Source organism: Diospyros lotus, chromosome 10 (genome assembly GCF_014633365.1).
Source record: "Diospyros lotus cultivar Yz01 chromosome 10, ASM1463336v1, whole genome shotgun sequence".
NCBI classification, from domain to species: Eukaryota; Viridiplantae; Streptophyta; class Magnoliopsida; order Ericales; family Ebenaceae; genus Diospyros; species Diospyros lotus.
In genome coordinates, this window is record NC_068347.1 from 31062576 (window position 1) to 31081866 (window position 19291).

The window sequence follows — 19291 nt, forward strand, 5'->3', positions numbered from 1 at the left end:
AAATGTATTTCTCCAACTGATTCCAGTCTCTGAGAATTGTTGAGATGTTACTTTCTTAGTATTTGGAGATCAAGGCCCTAAGGGAAGATTATTGTACACTGTCATTTTTGGCTGGTGGATGATTCAATCATTTATTCATTTGCTTTTCTTTTCTTTCTTCCCTTTTCTCTTTTTTCTTTTTTTCTTTTTTGGGAAAGGGGGGGGGGGGGGGGGGGGGGGTGTTGTAATATACTGAGGCCATGACAACCATCTTGACTTTAGCTTGTGATCAAATAACAAATATTTGTTGGACAACCCACTATTTGATTTGGTTCCACTTTCACTTGTTGACAACGCTAGTTGTATCTGTGTATGGACTCTAGCCTATGACTTGCATAGCAGAAAGGATTGGATAAAAATTGTTCTATTAGGGCACCGGATAAGGTTTATTTGTTAGTTCTTATCCTGGTAGAGCACAAGATAGAAAAACCCTAATTGAAATCTGTGGAGTTCTACCCGATTACCTACTTGCTAACCTGTAGCTCTGTTGGTCAGTTGCATTCTTGTTTAGTTGATATTGCTTTGGGACATGTTGATGTCCATTCCAGCTAGAAGTCATATGGACTAAGACCATCTGCAAAACTTAGCAAATAGAAAGACTATTTGCAAAAAGGCCCATGTCTGAGAAATGGTCAAAATAACCAAGAAAAAAAAGAAGTAAAGGCTGTTTCTGAAATTTACTTTTAGGAGTACTGTGGCTGTGTTGGTGATCCAATATGGACACATTAGATTCATTTCCATGATCTTTGACCAGCAAGGTCCATCTTGACCATGTAATCCATTTGATTAGAGTCCAAGGTTTAGGAGTCTTGCTTAGTGTTTTAGAGGGTGTTTGGCTTACCACTTTTAAGCTAATCTTTTAGCTTATAAGTTTCATGATTTATTTTATTATGCATTTATTAAAAATTTAAGATTTAAGATTTAAACGCTATTAAGCTTATAAGCTATTTTAACAGCTTATTTCCGTTTGGCTATGCATTTTTTTAGGAAACTTTTAAGTTGTTCAACTTTTAAATAGTTTAAAATTTTTAAATTAGGTTGTGTTTAAGCTAATAAGGTGTTTTAATAAATGTACTTTTAAGTTATCAATTAATAGTTATATGTTTGGTTTGAAAAATCTGATAAACTATCTGCACTTGAGAAAAATACGAAAATATACATGTTATTGAATAATATAAAAAAATGCATAAAATATTATTTTTTAATAAAAATAAATTATAAATTAATATCCAAGTGATAAAATTTTATCATTACACATTGATAAATTATACACAATTATTAAAAATTATATTAATACATATATATGTTATATATTCTTGTTATATATAGAGTTAAATACATCAATAATCACTTAACTTTGCATTCTATTACTACTTGATCACTGAACATTAAAATGTTACCCGTTACTCACTCAACTTTTAAAGTTGTTTCTCATCCATCACTTGTTAACTCTCCATTAGTTGGGCTAACGGTTATGCACACGTGTCAAACGAAAAACACATGTGGCGCTGACATGGGATGATTGTGCATTAACTGCCAATCATAATCTACCACATGTACTATCCCCAATCCCTACCAAACCCACCTCTTCCTCCCTTCTTCCCCTTCATCTTTCTCCTCCTGCTGCTATTGTAGGAGTCTCCTCCACCCACCCCTTGCCTACTCTTTGTGTGTGCGTGTGTGTGCATGTCCTATCTTTTTCTCTCTCATATACTAGGACCGGGGCCCCCTTTGCTGCCTAATTTCGCGACAGCTTCAATGACGGTGAAAGTCGATGGTAGTAGCGACGGGTGCAGCAATGGCAAACGGTGGGCTTACTAATGCCGGCGAAACCAGAAGCAGGAGAGAAATGAGGGATGGGGAAGGAGGAAGAGGATGTGGGTTTGATGGTGGCGAAATTAGGAAGCAAATGGGGGTTAGTCCAAGTGAGTGTGAGAGACAAAGAGTAGGTGGGTGGAAGAGAAATGAGCAACAACAGCGGAGAGGAGAGAAAAGATAAGGAGGTGGGGAATGGGGGTAGTACACGTGACAGATTATGATTGGCAGTTAATACACAATCAACCCACGTCATCGGCACATGTGTTTTCTGTTTGACACATGTGTATAACAGTTAGCCTAACTAACGGAGAGTTAACAAGTGATGGATGAGAAACGATTTTGAAATATGAGTGAGTAACGGGTAATATTTTAAAGTTCAGTGATCAAATAGTAATAGAATGCAAAGTTCAATAATTATTGGTGTATTTAACCTGTTATATAATACATACATAGCGATAGCCCAAAAGCACGATGAAGAAAAGGCTTGAAGTCGAAGCGATGATGGGAAGATGGAGAAATTACTAGAAATATAAATTAAAATGATGATGGTTGGGGCAACGGTGGAGGTTTGGCGATGGAGGAGATTTGATGAGACGTGAACAGTTAGGGTGACAATGGGGGTGATGGCTGGGGCAACGGTGAGGGGGACGAAGACGGACGATGGTGATAGTGGTAGCCGAAAATCTTCGAAGGCAACAAGAAGGATAGATTGCAGAGGGTTGAAGAAGAAGGATATACGTAAAAAATTGGTTTTTGTTTGAGGGTAAATAGGTAATTTAGTTGGTCAATGCAGCTTGTAATCTAGTAGCGTTCTGCAAAAGATGGGAGCTTTTTCTAAACGCTATTGGATTTGCGTTTAAGCTATATAACTTTTAAACTTTTTGAACAACCAAACAAGCTTGACAACTTATGAGTTATCTTAATAGCTTATAAGTGGTCAAATCGCTTAGCCAAATAGCCCTCTACTCCTCTAACTTTTTCAAATAAATTCTTCGTAGCTTATTTAATTGACTAAGTCAATTACAAAATTGTTTCAAATATTTACACTCTCTCATACTTTCTCATCTATTTCTTTGGTTGTCTCCTCTATGGCCAATTGTTTTATCGTCGCCTCTAGCCTAGCGCCTTCACAATTGCTTGGATCTTCGCTTTTCGCGTCCATCATCGCCTCTTTCCATTGTCCATCTCCTTCTTCGTCGCCTCCTCTCACCCTCCTCGTCCGCCCTTCACTATATATATATATATATTTTAATGTCTATTGTATTAATATATTTTTTAATAATTATATATAATTTATTATTTAATAGTAAAATTTTATCAAGGACATCAATTTATAATTTATTTTTATTAAAAATTAATATTTTTATGTATTTTATTTATATTATTCAGTAACATCTCCATTTAGTCTTTTTGTTAAGTTTTGAGAGTTTATTAATTTTTTCAAACTAAACACATAACTATATGAATAACAACTTAAATCTCATTTATCTAAACATGTTATCAACTTAAATAGTACTTCAACTTTTAAAGTTTACATAATTTATAAGTAGAAAGACTTATACGCTAAAAAAAAAAAAAAAAAAAGGGTAAGCCAAACAGCCTCGGCTTTAGCTTCAATGATTTTGTTTGTTATTTCAAGGAAAGGTTACTAATAAGCTTTTTGGGTAGAATCGAAGCTGCCTCAATGCTGTTGATACGGCCTCTTCAGGATTTTTTTTTGGCTCAAAAAATGCAAGAACTATTGTAGATCGATTCTCATAAAAAGTACAAGGGAAAAAAAGAGTTCTGGCCCTATTAAAACGCGTACCTTTATCGAAGGCCCGGAATTTCTTTTAGACTTGCTATGCCATGGCATATATATTGATGAAATTCAAGGCATCGAATCCTATCTGTTAGTAGCATCTTGAAAATATGGGTACAAAGCCTTGTAAAAGCTTATACTTGTTGCATGGCTTCTTGGTTTTTTCATTGATGGCTGATTGTGTCCCGTTACAGAAGGGATCCTTGACTACCAGTCTCTAATCACTGTTATTTTACGAGCTTTTTTTTTTTGGGTGTGTTTATGACCTTTTTTACTTCTCATGTATGTTGGAAGATTATTTAAATTAAGCAAATTAGTTATTTAGTTTACATTAACGAGTAGTCTGTAATTGATAGTTGTACCTCTTCAGCTTCCTTAAGGCAGAAAACCCAACAGGCTTGGCCACCCAAGGGACTTGCATCAACTAGAACTAGAACTAGAAAAGACATTCATAAATTAATAAGACGTCTTAACAGATTGGACTTTGAAATACTAAAGCATTCATAACAATAATATATATTTTTGCATCCAGATTAAGATCGAAAACTGATTAATTTCCATCGGTTAGTGCAAAATTTTAAGAACGTGGGTTCCTGTCCGAGTTAAGTTGAATCTTGGAGATAGAATTGTTGGATCCCTTACATTGTGGGAGGCGCCGAGTATCCTCAAGAAATGTCATCACGCGCCATAACAAGAGATTGACACTTGTGTCAGTTATGGTTCCATTTCTAGTTCTTCCCAACACTGCATTTTGTTTTTTGTCCGCTATCTACAATGGGTGCATTTGCAGTAATACAAAATTATGGTTGTTTGCGTGTCTTGGAGGCAATAATTTGTTTCTCAAGACACAAGCAGCAAAGTATAATTGGTGTTCATTAAAGTCAGATGTGTACACTACCTTTCACTCCTGTATCACTTTTAAAATTCTCCTTGGATTTGATTCTTCTTGCACTGTTCGTAGTTAATCATTTCTTATTCGCTATTAGTTTAATCCCCGTTTTGTTTGGATGCCAATTTGTGATAACACGTGTTCTAGGACACCTTTGCAGTTTGTTTAAATATATTATCCCTTTGGTTTATAATAATCCTTGGTCTTTTACCTGTTATTCCAAATTCAGCGAATTTAGCTTACAAGGCCTAAGCCAACTGCGATGTCATGCTTTCAAACGTTACACACGTACTTGTGGGGACAAAAAGTTCACACAGAGAAACGAATCCATCACATGTGAACAAATGTGGGTAGGTATGAAAAATGTTTGGTAGTTCTAAAACTGTTCATGATTTTCACCATCTTATTCAGGCCCTTGTGTAAATTATCATCATGTCCTTCACTTCATTGTCCTCCTCCTTGTTTGCATCTGATTTTAAGTCCTATATTGTGCTTATGCTTCCATTAGATCCAATCATCCAAACCATTAAATTTCTTGTCAATGAACGCAATTGAATCTCTAGCTTTATAATGGCTTTGCAGAGGTATATATGATTATGGATGGAGATAATTTAGAGTTTAGAATTTGTGTAGCACTAGTAAGATTTAGTCTTGCCATAATTGTTATTGTTGTAATTTATAAATTATGATTGTAACATAAGAATCATATAGAAGTTATGCAGTATAATACTACGAATTCTCACAAAAACTACTATTTAATAGATAAATTATTTAAGTCATATAAATTTAAGAACTCCACAAATTACTTAATTTGCTCTTCATTAGGCATTTGTTCTGCTGCCCAGGGTATATATGCGTGAAAGCTGGTACTTCTCTACACTCTTCCAAGTTATTGTAATAGTTTCTTTGAGACCTTGGTTTGACGTGATCCCTGTGGATAGGACATTTTTGGCAGATTCCTTTGGAGTCAAACAGTCACGTTCGTGTGCTTCTGTTTTTGCTAATTATATACAATGGCAGCTTAACAAATTTGTTTTTCCCTTTCACTTTGTAAAGATAGATTCATGCCCTATTTTTCATATGATTAATTGGGAATTATTCGAAATGATTTCTCACTAATACATCATGGAATATATATATGATGACTCATCATGCTTGGACCAATGGAAATCATCCACCTGTGGCATGCCACATGAGAATGCCAGTGAAGCCTGAGACAATCTCACCAAACAGTGGTAATAAGATCTGAAATGAGATGTTGATATAATTATTATAATTAGTGTTCATTTTAGATATGATCTCTTATATATGCATATGAATGTGGAGTTTGGTAAACCCTTTATGAATGCCGCATTCCAACTACACTAGCATTACTATTAATAGATTGTATCATTTTATATAATATTATAGCTCTTTATTATATGTCATTATGATAAGTTTAAAGCTTGAGAAAATCTAGTCAAGAGTCAAATCAGATCTTTGTGGTTTCATACTTTCACATGTCCCTCCTCCTGGCTTCAAAGAAAATCCAATCCTCTCACTCAGTTTGCACCACATCTTTCTTATATGAGACTTCATTTGACTAATGCTTTAATTAATAATGTACAAGCTTATTGCTTCCTTGATATTTCCCTCTCAAAGCATTAGTCTTTCCTTCCTTTCAACCAACCTAAGCCATCGCAGCTAGATTTCATTTGCAAGTACCTACTTAATGTACTGTTCAGGAGACAACCTTTAGCATTACAGGTATTAATTGAAAAAGAAACTATCTCTTTGATATATAATTGATATATGGTTACTTATTATGTATGTGTCTGTCCTTTTATTAAACTTGTTTCAAATCATATTGAAATATCAATATCTTCACAAAGGTGGAGTTTCTTGCAAAATCACTGCCAATTAATAATTATTTATTTTTTATTGTAATTATCTTACATTTGAATGAAAAAATATAAATTATTAAATTAAATAATATTATTACTCAAAGTCAACTAGGGATCCAGCTAGAACCGTATTCTTAAAATTTTTGTATGGAAGACTGGATTAGTTCAGTTTAGTTCTCTTTTAAATAGTCTTGAATGATTTTTTTTATTTTTTCATATATATATATTTTTAAAAAAATATGTGCATATTTAAAATATTAAAAGTTAAAATATTATTTGTTATATATATTGTTAATAAATAATAATATTATATTAATTACAACTAATTTTTAATTTTAAATCTGTCCCCGACTCGACTGAATTAAGAATCAGTTGAAATCTATTAAGGATTGAGGTTTGGTCGATTCAAATCAAAATTTAAACATCCTTAAAGATAATGTTAATAATATTAATATCATGTCATCTTCACATAATTAATATCGTGTTTCATGTCACCAGGGCACGAGCTTGTTTCAATTCAACCTTTCAGCTTTCAACTCAGCCTTTCAGCTGAAAGCAACAGACAAAACCATTCTTGCAAAACCAGGAGCCATCACAAAAAGACAGAGCATACTTGAACCATCACATGTATATATGGCAACAATGTTCACTTTGCTAATCTCATTCATAGGTTCATTCTGGTTCATGGTCTCCATTGTAGAACCATCTTAGGAGAAAACTGCTCATGAATATTGCATTTTCCTCCAGGAAAGTATTCAACTGAATCTCATCTAATAGAAAGAAGAGTTTCAGCTCAATCATAATGAATATTTCTCCAGGCTTTGTGAAAGAAGAGTTTCAAGGGTTTAGTTCACCATACAACCATGGTGATCCATCCATGGCTCCTCAACCAAGGGAGGGGCTTCTTGATTCTTTCCCTCCTCCTTTCCTCACCAAAACCTATTATCTCGTCGATGATCTGAACACTGATCACGTAATCTCTTGGAGCAATGGTGGCAACAGTTTTGTTGTTTGGGATCCCCATTCATTCGCCATGAATCTGCTTCCTAGGTTCTTCAAGCACAGCAATTTCTCAAGCTTCGTGAGGCAGCTCAACACTTACGTAAGTATTGGTTCTCCACTAACATTTCCATCTCTTTCTCTGACATTTCAATAAGGTTACAGGCTTACAGTCAATAAGTAGGACAAGTTTATTTTGGTCTAATGTCATAGTCTTTTTGTGGGTTTTTCAGAATTCCCAAGTTCCATGCTCATTCAGGAAAGAGTTGCAGAGTTTGAATTTTATACTTCTCTTCCTTTTTCCTCCCTCTTATCTGTCATGGTGATGGTGGACTGCTTTGGCGCTTCTCTTTAATCTCTTTATTCTTTTTCTTTTTTGTTAAGTAAGATAACTTCTTTCTTTATTCAGTGGGTTACCAAATGTGGATGTCTATCTGTTTTAACATTATTCATCAGCTTTAAAATGCAATTTAATGGTTGTTTTGCAAAAATTAAAATGGTTGGATAACTCAAAATTTTAAATTTGATATGCATCGAGTCCCTTGGATAATACCCAAGGGGGAGAAATAGGTTTTTGAAGACTCAATTTCGTTAAATTTGTCGTTCAGTTTATGTAGATATGTCTAATTCTAGGATTCGAGGATAATAAGATAATTCATTAATTGTGTAGATAGGACTCGTAGCAGAGTCTTTGTATGGCCATTAGGAGAGTTTGCCAAGTATATGATATGAAAGCCAAGTATATGGTCAAATGTGCAGGGATTTGGAAAGGTTGATCCGGATAAATGGGAGTTTGCCAACGAAGACTTTCGAAGAGGGCAGAAACATCTGCTGAGGAATATCAAGAGGAGGAAGACAAACTCTAGTTCTCATCAGTCTTCACTGCAAGTTCTCGGTGTCCACCCTCGCCTTGATGAAATGGGTGCATTTGGATTGGTTTCAGAAGTGGATATACTGAGACGGGACAAGCATGCTTTGATGGCGGAGCTGGCGAGTCTCCGGGAGCAGCACCAGAGCACCAGAGCTCGTCTCAAAACAATGGAGGAAAGATTCAGTGGGACAGAGATGAATCAGCGACGAATGATGAGTTTCGTGGCAAGTTCAAGTCAATTGATTCTGCAGAAGAAGAGAAGAGAAGAAACTGAGGAGGAAGAAGAAAAGCTTGGAAAGCGGATGCCTATGGCTATGGGTGTTTATGGGTTCAGAGATTTGAAGGTTGAGCGAGTTGCAGAGGAGATTCAGGGGCTGAACCGATCGGAGAAGTTCGAGGAAGAAGATGTGGGTGGAGAAGAAAGGCAGGAATGTGGAGAGAAGACGGTTGATCAGAGGTTCTGGGTAGATTTGTTGAATGAAGGGGAGTGAAAGTAAAGACAGGGGAGCTTACCGGGTGGGTGAAACTGAAAAGACAAGGATGGGTCATGGGTGGTTCGAACTTAGACTACTACTAGTTTTGTTAAGACATACGGATAAGTAATATGTTTAACAATGATGTGAAATTGGGTTATGTAAATGAGTTGTGCACTATAGTTTTAAAAAAATTGTATTTTAATTGAGAATCTCTTTCTTGTGGTGGGTGGAGGGTCGGACACTCAATTTTCATGAAATTCGAGATTTCAAAACTAGCCAGACTGCCCCTTACCCCCAAGAATGTCTAAAGTTTTATGAGAAGTAAGCTAATGAAAACACGTTTAGAGGCTTGTAGTACTGAGAATAATCAATAAATTCCCACTAAGCCGGTCGGTGGCTTCACTTAATTCTTCTTTTTATATTTGTCTCTTTGTTAATTCCCACTAAGCCTGGACGTTTCTGAGAGAGAATTTGAAACCAGGTTTTTGCCGAATCCGAGTGACTTTGTTATTTAACACATTTTTATAACCTTCCCACCTCGTCAACACATAATATTTGATATATAGTAGTTTGACGACTGAGAATGCAGTGTGTGTGTGTATCTTCATCGCATTTACAGAAAACTTATTAGATTCTCATGAAAACGGCAACTTCTGGTTCTACTTACTAGTCTTCTTCTTCTTCTTCTTCTTCCACTATTTCACCCGGTAAATATACATATGATTTACACAAGGGCTCCGCCTTTGACATACTCGGTGAACGCCAAGGCCACCAGACCCAACATGGCGAACCTCCCGTTCCAGAGCTCGGCGTCCGCCGTCATGAAGCGGCCGTTCTTCCCCTCGACGGTCACTCCTTGCAACAGCGGCACCAGAGATGCCAGCGACAGCACGGCGCTCGTCCCCACAAACCACGCTATCCCGCCGTTCGATATCTGGGAGAACAGATCCTCCCCGTTCAATGCCTCCACCGCCATCGCCGCCGTGAAGCCTATCATCGCCAGCCTCCCGTTGATTCTCTCCGGCGCCGGGCCGCTGAACGCGAACACGTCAGAAAACTTGGTGCTAACCCTTGCCTTCGGTGGAGGCGGAGTGGCGGCCGGCGTCGATTCCTCTTTCTCTCCATCCTGCACGGTCAATCAAGAGTAATGAACGGTTCATGATCATCGATGGAATAATTAATGAACGGTTGCAAAGAGCAAAAGTCCTACCTTAGCGGAGCACCGCACTTGCCGGCTAGCATTCCTCTGCCGACCTGGCACGTAGCCGCCGAGCACAAGGTGACCTGAGCCCCCCCTATTGGCCAGACCCGTGACTGGACTTCCCAGGATGGACTGCACAGTAGCTGACATGGCCATCTTCCCTAAGAGAATAGAAAAAATAACTTCACAAGCAGTATGCAGGAGAAGAAAGAAAATATGGGTTTGCAAGAGAAGCAATGCTCGAGCTTGAAGATCGGTGGTTCAGTAAAGTGAGGGAGAAGCAAAAATATATAGGCGGAGGAGGCGAGAAAGGGTTTCAAGTCGGTGGATATTTAAGTTCCACGTCGTCGTGTCTGGACCCCAAAAGGGCATTGGGTCACGTGGCCTCGCTAACCAAAACTCTATGGTGTTGGGCGACGTGGCCGATACTGATCCAGCAGATATCTCTGTTGAGTTGTGTGGCCATGGCTGTTCGAGGTTTGCTTTTATTGAGTTGGGTTGGTGAGTGGGTCTTTCCAGAGAGACAGCACAGTAGCATTCATTATTCACCAAGCCAAAATTGATATATATTTCATATTTCTGCCTAATTCAATTTAAAAATATACAGAAATTTACGTATAAATTCATTAAAAAAAAATTACATGATAATTGTAAGGCACAACATTTGGACCTTATTGTGAGGAGGAGGGAGGAGTTAGGCCCGTATGGCTCTAGAAAGCCATTAGGGCTCCCAGCTTCTTCCTCTCTCCTTTATGCATGTTACTCTCTTTTTCTCTTTCAAGAGTCATTGATTTTTGTAAAATTCAATCGTTTGATATTAGATTTGATCACACTTTTACTGTGAAAGTAATCCTAATTTATAAGAAAATAATTCTTTTAGCTTTATTTTTATCATAGATTCGTATGATATCTATGTATATATGTGTGGTTGTGTTGGTCAAAATGTTTACGCTTAAATTTACGAAGATTAAGTCATTGGATCTTACTGATTTTTGAATATGTTGGTCGATAGAGGTAAGGGTGGGCGGCAATGATTGGCAACGTGCTTTTCAAATTTGGCCAAAAATTAAAAACTAGATATATGGAAATTCAGCAGTTAGATCTGACCCATTTTTTTATATTAACCTCTTTGGTTTGGTGGTTCTGATGGTAGGTTATGATCGTGTGAATATTTAGTTGGCGGTGACCGAAAGTGGACGTCGGCAGTGGTCGACGACGATAGTTATGGCTGGTTTAGGTTTTTTTTTGGGGGGGAGGGGTTGGTCAATTGTGGCAACCTTGGGTCGATTAAATTCTTAAAAGGCTTAATTTTATATTTATTTAATTCTCATATAATTTGATAATTTTTTTAGATGACATTGACACGACCTAGCCAATGGACGTTCGAGGGAATCACGAATCTTTCATTACATTGTGAGTGCGTAAATTGTATTATGAGAGGAATTATTGCATTCATATATCTTATTATTTTGGTATTCTACATATACTATTCATGATTTTGTTCGTAAATTGCATATGGAAAATTAGAATTCATATTATCTGTTTTGCATATATTAACACTTGTAGTTGATCGCATTTCTATTAATGTGGATTGTGGATGGTGATATTTATATGTGATATATTGCATGCGGCATTTGATAATACTAAATGATGATATGAAATGTGTGTTAAATAGAGTAGCAATTAGAACCCTATATCACTAACCACAATAAGAGCTAACCGTTAGTGCACCATGTATACGTTATGGTGTGAGATAGTCCACTCTAGATGAACGTGAGATAGTTCGTGTAACATCCCAAATTTTCAACTCAAATATGATGTAATACCTGAGGTTATTAGGTTCTACTACTGAAGGAAATGAGTCATTTCAATGGATTATAGAAGTCTTGAGACAAAGGTTTAGTTTCTGAATTAGTGGCAAAATTGTAAATACTAAAGTTCGGGTAAAAGTGTAATTTGCCTAAAATCTTGGGGTGTTAAGTGTAATTTATTTATTTTCCAAGGATCAAAAAGTGTAATTAAAAATGGCCCGAGGACCAAGTTGCAAGGGCCTAAATGCAAATTATCCAAAAAGTTTGGGCCAAGGTGTAGTTCTTGAAACTTGTAGCTAGATCATTGGAATAATGAACTAGGCCAACTAAACTATTTGGGAGTAATGATTGCGGATTCCAAACTTATTCCAATATAGTTAAGTCATGATTGCAGATCTCAAATAATATTTAATCAATTGTTGGATTATTTTGAAATTCAAGACTTAGCTTCCAAAAGTCTTCAAACCTTATCCAAAAGGACACATGGCAATCAACTATTGGCCATTTGGAAGATAAGATAAGGTCACATGATGGCTCATAATGACCCTTTGAGGTGGCATTGCGTGATTGGCCAAGGAAAAGCTTACCTAGTTTCCAAACCTTATCCTTAAGGACATGTGGCAAGCATTCATTGGCCACTTGGAGATAGGATTTGAAGTGTTATGATGAGAAATATGGAAAATGCAATTAACCATGTGGGATGTAGTTGTTAATTAAAGGTGTAATGATGAGAAATGTAGAAAAAGTAATTTACCGTGTGGGATGTAATGATGGGGAATCTTGAAAATCTAATTAAACATGTGGAGACACAAATCTCTAGGGACACGTGGCATATTTTAATTGGATGCTCATGGATGGAATGATGACATGACACGTGGGCAATTTGGTTCGCCGAAGTTTCCTATAAATAAGAGCTTTGGGGTTATTCATTTTGGGCACCAAGCAAGGAGGAAAATGAAGGGAGTTTGAGAGAGGAAACACTGTCGAAAAGAAGGGAGAAAGTCGAGGGAGAATGAGCCTTGATAGAATTTTTGGGTCTTTCTTGAAGTTCGTGCCAAGCAGTAAGAAAAACTGCGAGAAAACTCATTCCGCTTGTTGTAAACCGTGCTTCCTAAGGTAATCGGTCAAGGTGAGTGATTCCTACATATTTTGTGACACTTTAAGCATTTGTTGCTTCACTTGTGTGTGGATGTTGGCTTGCATATCATGCCTTTGTGGCTTACATGTCATATTTTTCATTGGTTATGCATATTTCTTCTGCTTTGTCATATATCGTGTTCATGTTGGAGACTGGGACTAGTTGTTGGGACATCATGGAAGATCTCGTGCTCTGGTGATGAGTCAGGAGTAACTATGATGCCCGCGGGGGTGATTGGAACACCTTGGCATTGCTACCACATGGGTGGATTTCATAATGGCATTATTGCATTTGCACGCATGTTCTCTTATTTTCTGAGTCACTCACTTAGATGTCATTATCTAACTAGAGTGTTTCATACCTCTGGGACATTTAACGTTCCAAGTATATTAGCATGCTAGGTACCTCGGAGACAAGCAGGAGAAAAGGCTACGAGGAGGCTGATGTTTAGTTTAACTTCATGTACTATGGATCCTATGTAACCTTTGGTTTTGTTTGAGCATTATGTACTGCAGTTGTATAAACAGGGGTTATGTAAGGCTTAGATTCACCTTATATATTGTTGAGGGTGTGAGTCGAGGTTACTATGTACTATGAACATGGTAAGAGTTGTTTGTTGGATTTTGGAAGTCTTCAAATGATGCATTGTGAATAATAGCTAGGATACTCAAGGTTGTAAGAGGTATGTGTGAGTGTCCTACAGTTGTTGTACCTAGAGTATTGAAGGTTATATATAGTACTTGTGCTTGTGAAGGAAATTTAATGGAAACCTCTTTTAATAAGTTTAGTTAAGCTTGTAGGTTTGATCCAGCGCTCTGTAAATTAAGGGTTTCCAATAACGCTCGAGGTTATTATTAGCATATAACGAATATTTTATTGCTTCGTTGTGTATCTAAAAAGTGGGGCGTTACAGTCCACCATTTATGTTTATATCTGACATGAGATAGTCTACCAAAGTGGATCTTGGTGGCGTAGAGATAGTCCTCGTCAAGAGAATGAAACATGTGAATTTTGGTTCTAAATTATTTACTCTCAATGTGCATATTTATTCATCATCTTGCATTCCATATCAAATATTACTTGGAATGTCATGACATGATGATTTATATTCGTTGCATTGATTCTATATTTCTCCCATTATAATGTTGTTTACCCCTCACTAAGCCAGTGATAGTTTACCCCTTAATATTTTAGATTTTGTAAGTTGGCATTAATTTTGACGATATAAGTTGTGGTAAACGATTCTACTACATTTACTCTAATCACGCTCCGACTACATCTCATGGGTTTGAATATATGGAGGTTTAATGTTTCTTTGGTATATGAATTGAAAATTTTTGAATATTGTAAGCATGTGATGAATTATGGGCCGATGGTAGGGGTGTTCACGGTGCGGTTTAGCCGGTCTGAACCATTTTTAGCAAGCCAAACTGCTAGTGCGATTTTTTGATAAAACCAGACCGCGGTCTGATTTGGGTGTGGCCAAACCGCACCGCATTTGCGGTCTGATTTGGTGCGATTTACCGCGGTTTGAAAATAACTATTGACAATATATAATATATTATAAAAATATTGAAAAGAATGATTATATATTATTATAAATTATTATAATCTGTTGGCAATTATAATAGTTATATATTATTATAAACTTGTTATATATTATTATAAAAATATAAGGTGATTTTTATAATAATAAAGGTTGTAGGGGTGATTTTTATAATAATATATTTTTTATATTTTCTTGGGCGGTTTGGTTTTAAACCAAACCGCCAACCATACAAACTGCAAACCGTGCAGTTTGTACAACCACAAAACTGTTTTAGACCGCAAAAAAAAAAAAAAAAAATGATCGATTCGGTTTGGTTTGGTTTGGCCGGTTTCCACGGTGCACCGATTTTTTTGAACCCCCTTAGTTGATGGGCACCTCAATTTCTGTATTAAGATGATGGCAATGTTTTTGTAATTTATTTAGATGTTCAAATGTTAGAGGAATATGTGTATTGCAGGCTTACTATCCCTTATTTTAGTCTTTGACTTCTTAGAGGGTTGTGCTGGTCACAACTCTTGATTTTGGGTCGTGACAGTAATCTTAACAAATCACTATAATCTCATACCATAGCCAATTCTTTGGATGGTAATAAGTAGTTAGGCCATCTCCAACGCGGGCTTCGTATCCTTGCTAAGTCAAAATTTGATGAAGAAATTGTTGAAAACCATCTCCAACGGGCCTTTCTATTCAACGATTTCCTCTCCAAATTTTTATGGAGCTTCAAAAGGCTCCCTATAGTTGAGGAGTGATTTTTTGCTCCTTACATTTCTCCAACGGGTCTTTGTTGTATCTGAGATTTGAAAAAAACGCCGACGATGAGCAGCAGCAGCGACAGCGACCAGCAAGAGCGGTGACAGCAACGAGAAGGAATAGCGGCGACCAAATCCGCTTACTAACGGTAGAGAATAAGCAGATCCGGCTACCAACAACGGCAACAGAGTAGAAGTCGCGGCTCCAGTGACGGCGACGACGACTCCCTTCTCCTTCAAACTGGGTTTATTATTTATATTTTGTATTTTGTATATATTAAAGTATTGAGCTAATTATATTTTAATTATACATTTTTTTATGTGAATATTTGATTATACATTTCTTTGTATGCTAATATTTGATTATTTTGTGTATTTGATTATAAATTTTGTGTGTGTATATATTTTAATTTTAACATATTAAAATATTAAATTTTGAATTATGGCAATATTTCAAATAATTTTGTTAAATAATCGTTTTTAAAAAATATTAGTACATTTATTTACAAATATATTAAATATTATAAAAATCTAATATTGTCATCTTTATTATTAAATTATTAAATAAATAATAATTTTTTTATAATAATAAAAATTATAAGTAAGGTAAAATAAATAGAATTAAAATTTATTAATAAATAAATAGAATAGAGAATCAAATAGAAAGAATAATAGAGACTATGGTTGGAAGTGGAACACGCACACATTTTTAAGTAAAATTAAAATATGGAGTAAATTATTTATAATATAATAAAAGGAGATAGGGAGGGGAGTTGATTACAAATGTTACCATTCACCGCCAGAATTACAAATATGCAGTTTAGACTTTTTAAGAGTAGCTGAGGGCATGAGAAAGAAGATGCAATGAATTCAATAATGTTTGATGGGTTTGGCGGGTGTGACTGCAGACTTGTAACAGTACTTTCTGAACACATCCCATTCTCTGTGCCCAGCAACCTCATCCACTGGAACTGCATCAGATATTTCTTTCAACTCTTCTTCATTGAGCTTTAGTGCCACTGATCCAACGTTGTTGTGGAGGTTCTCAACTTTGGTTGTCCCTGTGTAATTGCAAGATAAAGACAGAAACGAACAAAGAATTGTTTAGTTAGGCAAAAATAAAGCATTATTTGGGTGCTCAGTCGTCAAGCGATTCACGGCTTTACAGGGCAGGAGAGTTGATAACATGAGCAGAAGATCAATGGGGTGAGGAAGATGCAAGAGGCAAATTAATTTACCAGGGATTGGGACAACATCATCTCCTTGATGAAGAAGCCTTGCCAATGCCAGTTGAGGAGGTGTAGAATTATGGGTTGCAGCAAGCTCAGCTACTCGGGCATATAGTAGTTTGTTCTTCTCCAAATTCTCTCCATTATACCTCGGAAAGTTGGCCTGTTGCAGATCAGACATGAGTTTCAAAACCTATGCCAACCTGGATAGTCTGGATTTTGGAAATTCACTAGCATGCCAAGAAAGGCAAGCCAACATTGTGAGATTAAGGCTTGATATGTTGTTATCGTTCTAATTGGCATGCAAGAAACTGGATTAATTATTAGTTCATACAGGCATGATATACTAACACTGGGGTTCTAATTGGCATGCATGAAACTGGATTATTAGTTAATACAGACACATACCAATATACTAACACTGGGTACTTTCTCAACAACTGCCTTTCCGCCGAAGAAGCCTCGGCCTAGAGGGCTGTAAGCCACTATGCCAATACCCAGCTCTCTGCAGAGTGATAATTAAAGAGATTCACTTAAAGTGATAATTAGATTTGGTGCTTCTGGCTTTGATCCAAATTAAAGTTACAAAATTTTTGTTATTAATAGGAAGAACTGACCGGCAAAGTGGGATTATATCTTCTTCAATTTCACGAGTCCACAGAGAATACTCCATTTGAACTGCAGTGATAGGATGAACCACGTGGGCTCTCCTTATTGTGTCTGCACTAGCTTCGCATAATCCGATATACTTGATCTTCCCCTCCTCCACCAGCTTTTTGAGCTCGCCCATCTAAAACCAAATTATCCGTTACTACTCTGTTACAACAACAACAACAACCACAATCCTTTCTCTCACTAGGCGTGGGTGTGGCTGTACACAACAGAAATTAGACAACTGTTTCGACTTGAATTAGAATTTGTGTAACTTTGTTTCAGCTCAGATTAAGAACGTGTCAACTTTTGGGCACTTACTGTATCCTCTATAGGCACTGAGACATCTATCCGGTGCTGATAGTAGAGATCAATATAGTCCAGGCCAAGTCGTTTTAGACTAGCTTCGCAGCATTTTCGTACGTACTCAGGGGTGCCCTTGGCCCCAAATTGACCACCGCCCAATATAGTAACCCCAAATTTTGATGCTAATTGAATCTTTTCTCTAGGAAGCTGCTTCAGGGCCTAAGAAACACTGAGTCAGTCGTCTTAACCGTTCAACATTGTGGATGCGATGCGATACAGGCATACTTCAAGGCAAACATGCATTTTACTGAAACTGAGGTTTGCTCAACTCAAGTGACCTGCTTCAGATCCTAAAGTATAACCGAATCAAGTCTGACAATGAAACAGATATTAGCTTCATTTTACTGAATCTATCACACTTCAGAAATAGACTGTAATAAGCATGAACAGAGCTGTAACAGTATGAAGTGGAAGTTGAGCTATTTCTAGCTCCGAATTTTGGGCTTTCAGTTCTGTTCACCTTTTCTTGTAGCGGACAGCATCCACAGCACTGTTAGTGTGCAGCAATACTATGAACTTTGATGTGTAAATGCAATAGATAAGAGAACAGAGGTAGAGAACAACAACAACAATGAAGTATCAAAACATTTATCCCACACCATATGGAGTCAGGTACATGAATTCTAACTCGTCAATTATTTTTATCCATGCTTTTTATCTTCCGAGAAACCCGGATCCTGTGTAGAGAGATGATAGAAATTACTTTCTCCCATTACCTATTGTCCCTTTAAAGATTTGAAGCAGTACCTTGCCCACCATGATCTCGTTGTGATGATCTTTTCCATAAAGGTCTGAAGTATCAAAGAAGGTGACACCCTTACTGAAAGCTTCTTTTATTATTGAACATCCAGCTTCATGTGAGAGGGGATCATTGTATATTCCAGAAAGTCCTCCACATCCAAATCCTAATCTGGAAACCTGTACAAAAATAAAACACTATCACTGGATTTTTTTTTTCTTGGTGACAAATCTCTAAAAATAGCATTCCCCAAATTGATATTTCTTTGAAACTAGAAACCCACAATTTCTCTGAATGAAAACTGTAAATTAACTGTTTTCTCAACTCTGAAGGCAATTTTTTTTTCTTCTTATTCCAGGGTGTTTTCTTTCTTTTGATATGATTGAAACATCCCAAGTATCTTCTAATTGGCATTCCTAATTTCCCAAATTCTTCTATTAACATTTCCTCATAGAGAGGTGGTGGTAGATCGACCAGTTTTTCCAATAAATTGAAGATATGCAAGAGTCAAGTCCTGTTCTAGGCTAAATTGTCCATTTCAGGTTCATTGACAATAATAATAATCAGAAAATGCTTTCTTGAAATGGGATGTGAGAGAAATTAAGAACAAAGCTACCTCAAGCCCTTGAGATCCCAGCTTCACTCTTGGCATCTGGATATTGTTTGTGTCTCCCATTCCTTCACACAGGAACCAGAGCTTATTTGAAAATTCAACAGTAAAAGGGAACTGAGAACCTTACCAAGAGAAGCGGGAATTAGCTCTTTCAGGCTTAATTTCTTCTTTTCAGAATAGACATATAGCTAATTCAACATCATTTGAAAGGTTCCCACTCTTCAAAATTGTTGCTTTGTGAATTTGGTTTTGTGCATATATATTATATCTTTATGCGATACAGAATTGGAGAAGGAGCATCTTTTGGTATGGAAAAGGAACTTTAACCAACTCCAACAAAACCCACCAAACCCCAAATTATTTGTCTGTTTCTATTTAACTATACTAGAAGCTTCCAAGCTTCTCAGGTTTCTAAGAGTTGGCCTTTTTTTCACAACAAAAAGGATACTTATTTATAAATCCAATCGCT

General features: G+C 36.7%; 3 protein-coding genes across 4 annotated transcripts; 1 reads left to right on the forward strand and 2 right to left on the reverse strand.

Moving 5' to 3' along the window:
- The first annotated feature begins 7106 nt into the window (after positions 1-7106).
- LOC127812329 (heat stress transcription factor A-7a-like) lies at positions 7107-9442 on the forward strand. The gene is made up of 2 exons (XM_052352757.1): positions 7107-7532; positions 8189-9442. The coding sequence occupies exons 1-2, from the start codon at positions 7233-7235 to the stop codon at positions 8789-8791; spliced, it is 903 nt and encodes a 300-aa protein (XP_052208717.1). The 5' UTR covers positions 7107-7232; the 3' UTR covers positions 8792-9442.
- On the reverse strand, positions 9389-10133 carry LOC127812330 (early light-induced protein 1, chloroplastic). Its single transcript, XM_052352758.1, has 2 exons — positions 9987-10133; positions 9389-9902 (listed from the first exon to the last, which is right to left on the reverse strand). The coding sequence occupies exons 1-2, from the start codon at positions 10131-10133 to the stop codon at positions 9501-9503; spliced, it is 549 nt and encodes a 182-aa protein (XP_052208718.1). The 3' UTR covers positions 9389-9500.
- Positions 10134-15908: 5775 nt separating this feature from the next.
- On the reverse strand, positions 15909-19081 carry LOC127812283 (perakine reductase-like). 2 transcript variants are annotated; one of them, XM_052352684.1, is made up of 7 exons: positions 18826-19081; positions 18218-18406; positions 17426-17629; positions 17071-17243; positions 16862-16958; positions 16463-16616; positions 15909-16285 (listed from the first exon to the last, which is right to left on the reverse strand). In XM_052352684.1, the coding sequence occupies exons 1-7, from the start codon at positions 18883-18885 to the stop codon at positions 16095-16097; spliced, it is 1068 nt and encodes a 355-aa protein (XP_052208644.1). In that variant the 5' UTR covers positions 18886-19081; the 3' UTR covers positions 15909-16094. The 2 variants fall into 2 exon arrangements, with proteins under 2 accessions (XP_052208644.1, XP_052208645.1); XM_052352685.1 differs by having other exon boundaries at positions 15911-16285; positions 18218-18388; positions 18826-19075.
- Between the last annotated feature and the right edge of the window lie 210 nt (positions 19082-19291).

Bases quoted from the DNA above. Each gene is read 5' to 3' on its own strand.
- LOC127812329 (XM_052352757.1), top strand. From the start codon at position 7,233: ATGAATATTTCTCCAGGCTTTGTGAAAGAAGAGTTTCAAGGGTTTAGT. The intron at 7,533-8,188 runs GTAAGTATTGGT...TCAAATGTGCAG, and splicing joins TGAGGCAGCTCAACACTTAC to GGATTTGGAAAGGTTGATCC.
- LOC127812330 (XM_052352758.1), bottom strand. From the start codon at position 10,133: ATGGCCATGTCAGCTACTGTGCAGTCCATCCTGGGAAGTCCAGTCACG. The intron at 9,903-9,986 runs GTAGGACTTTTG...TTGACCGTGCAG, and splicing joins AAGTGCGGTGCTCCGCTAAG to GATGGAGAGAAAGAGGAATC.
- LOC127812283 (XM_052352684.1), bottom strand. From the start codon at position 18,885: ATGGGAGACACAAACAATATCCAGATGCCAAGAGTGAAGCTGGGATCT. The intron at 17,244-17,425 runs GTAAGTGCCCAA...ATTTGGTTTTAG, and splicing joins CAGTGCCTATAGAGGATACA to ATGGGCGAGCTCAAAAAGCT. The intron at 16,286-16,462 runs GTAAATTAATTT...GCAATTACACAG, and splicing joins TGATGTTGTCCCAATCCCTG to GGACAACCAAAGTTGAGAAC.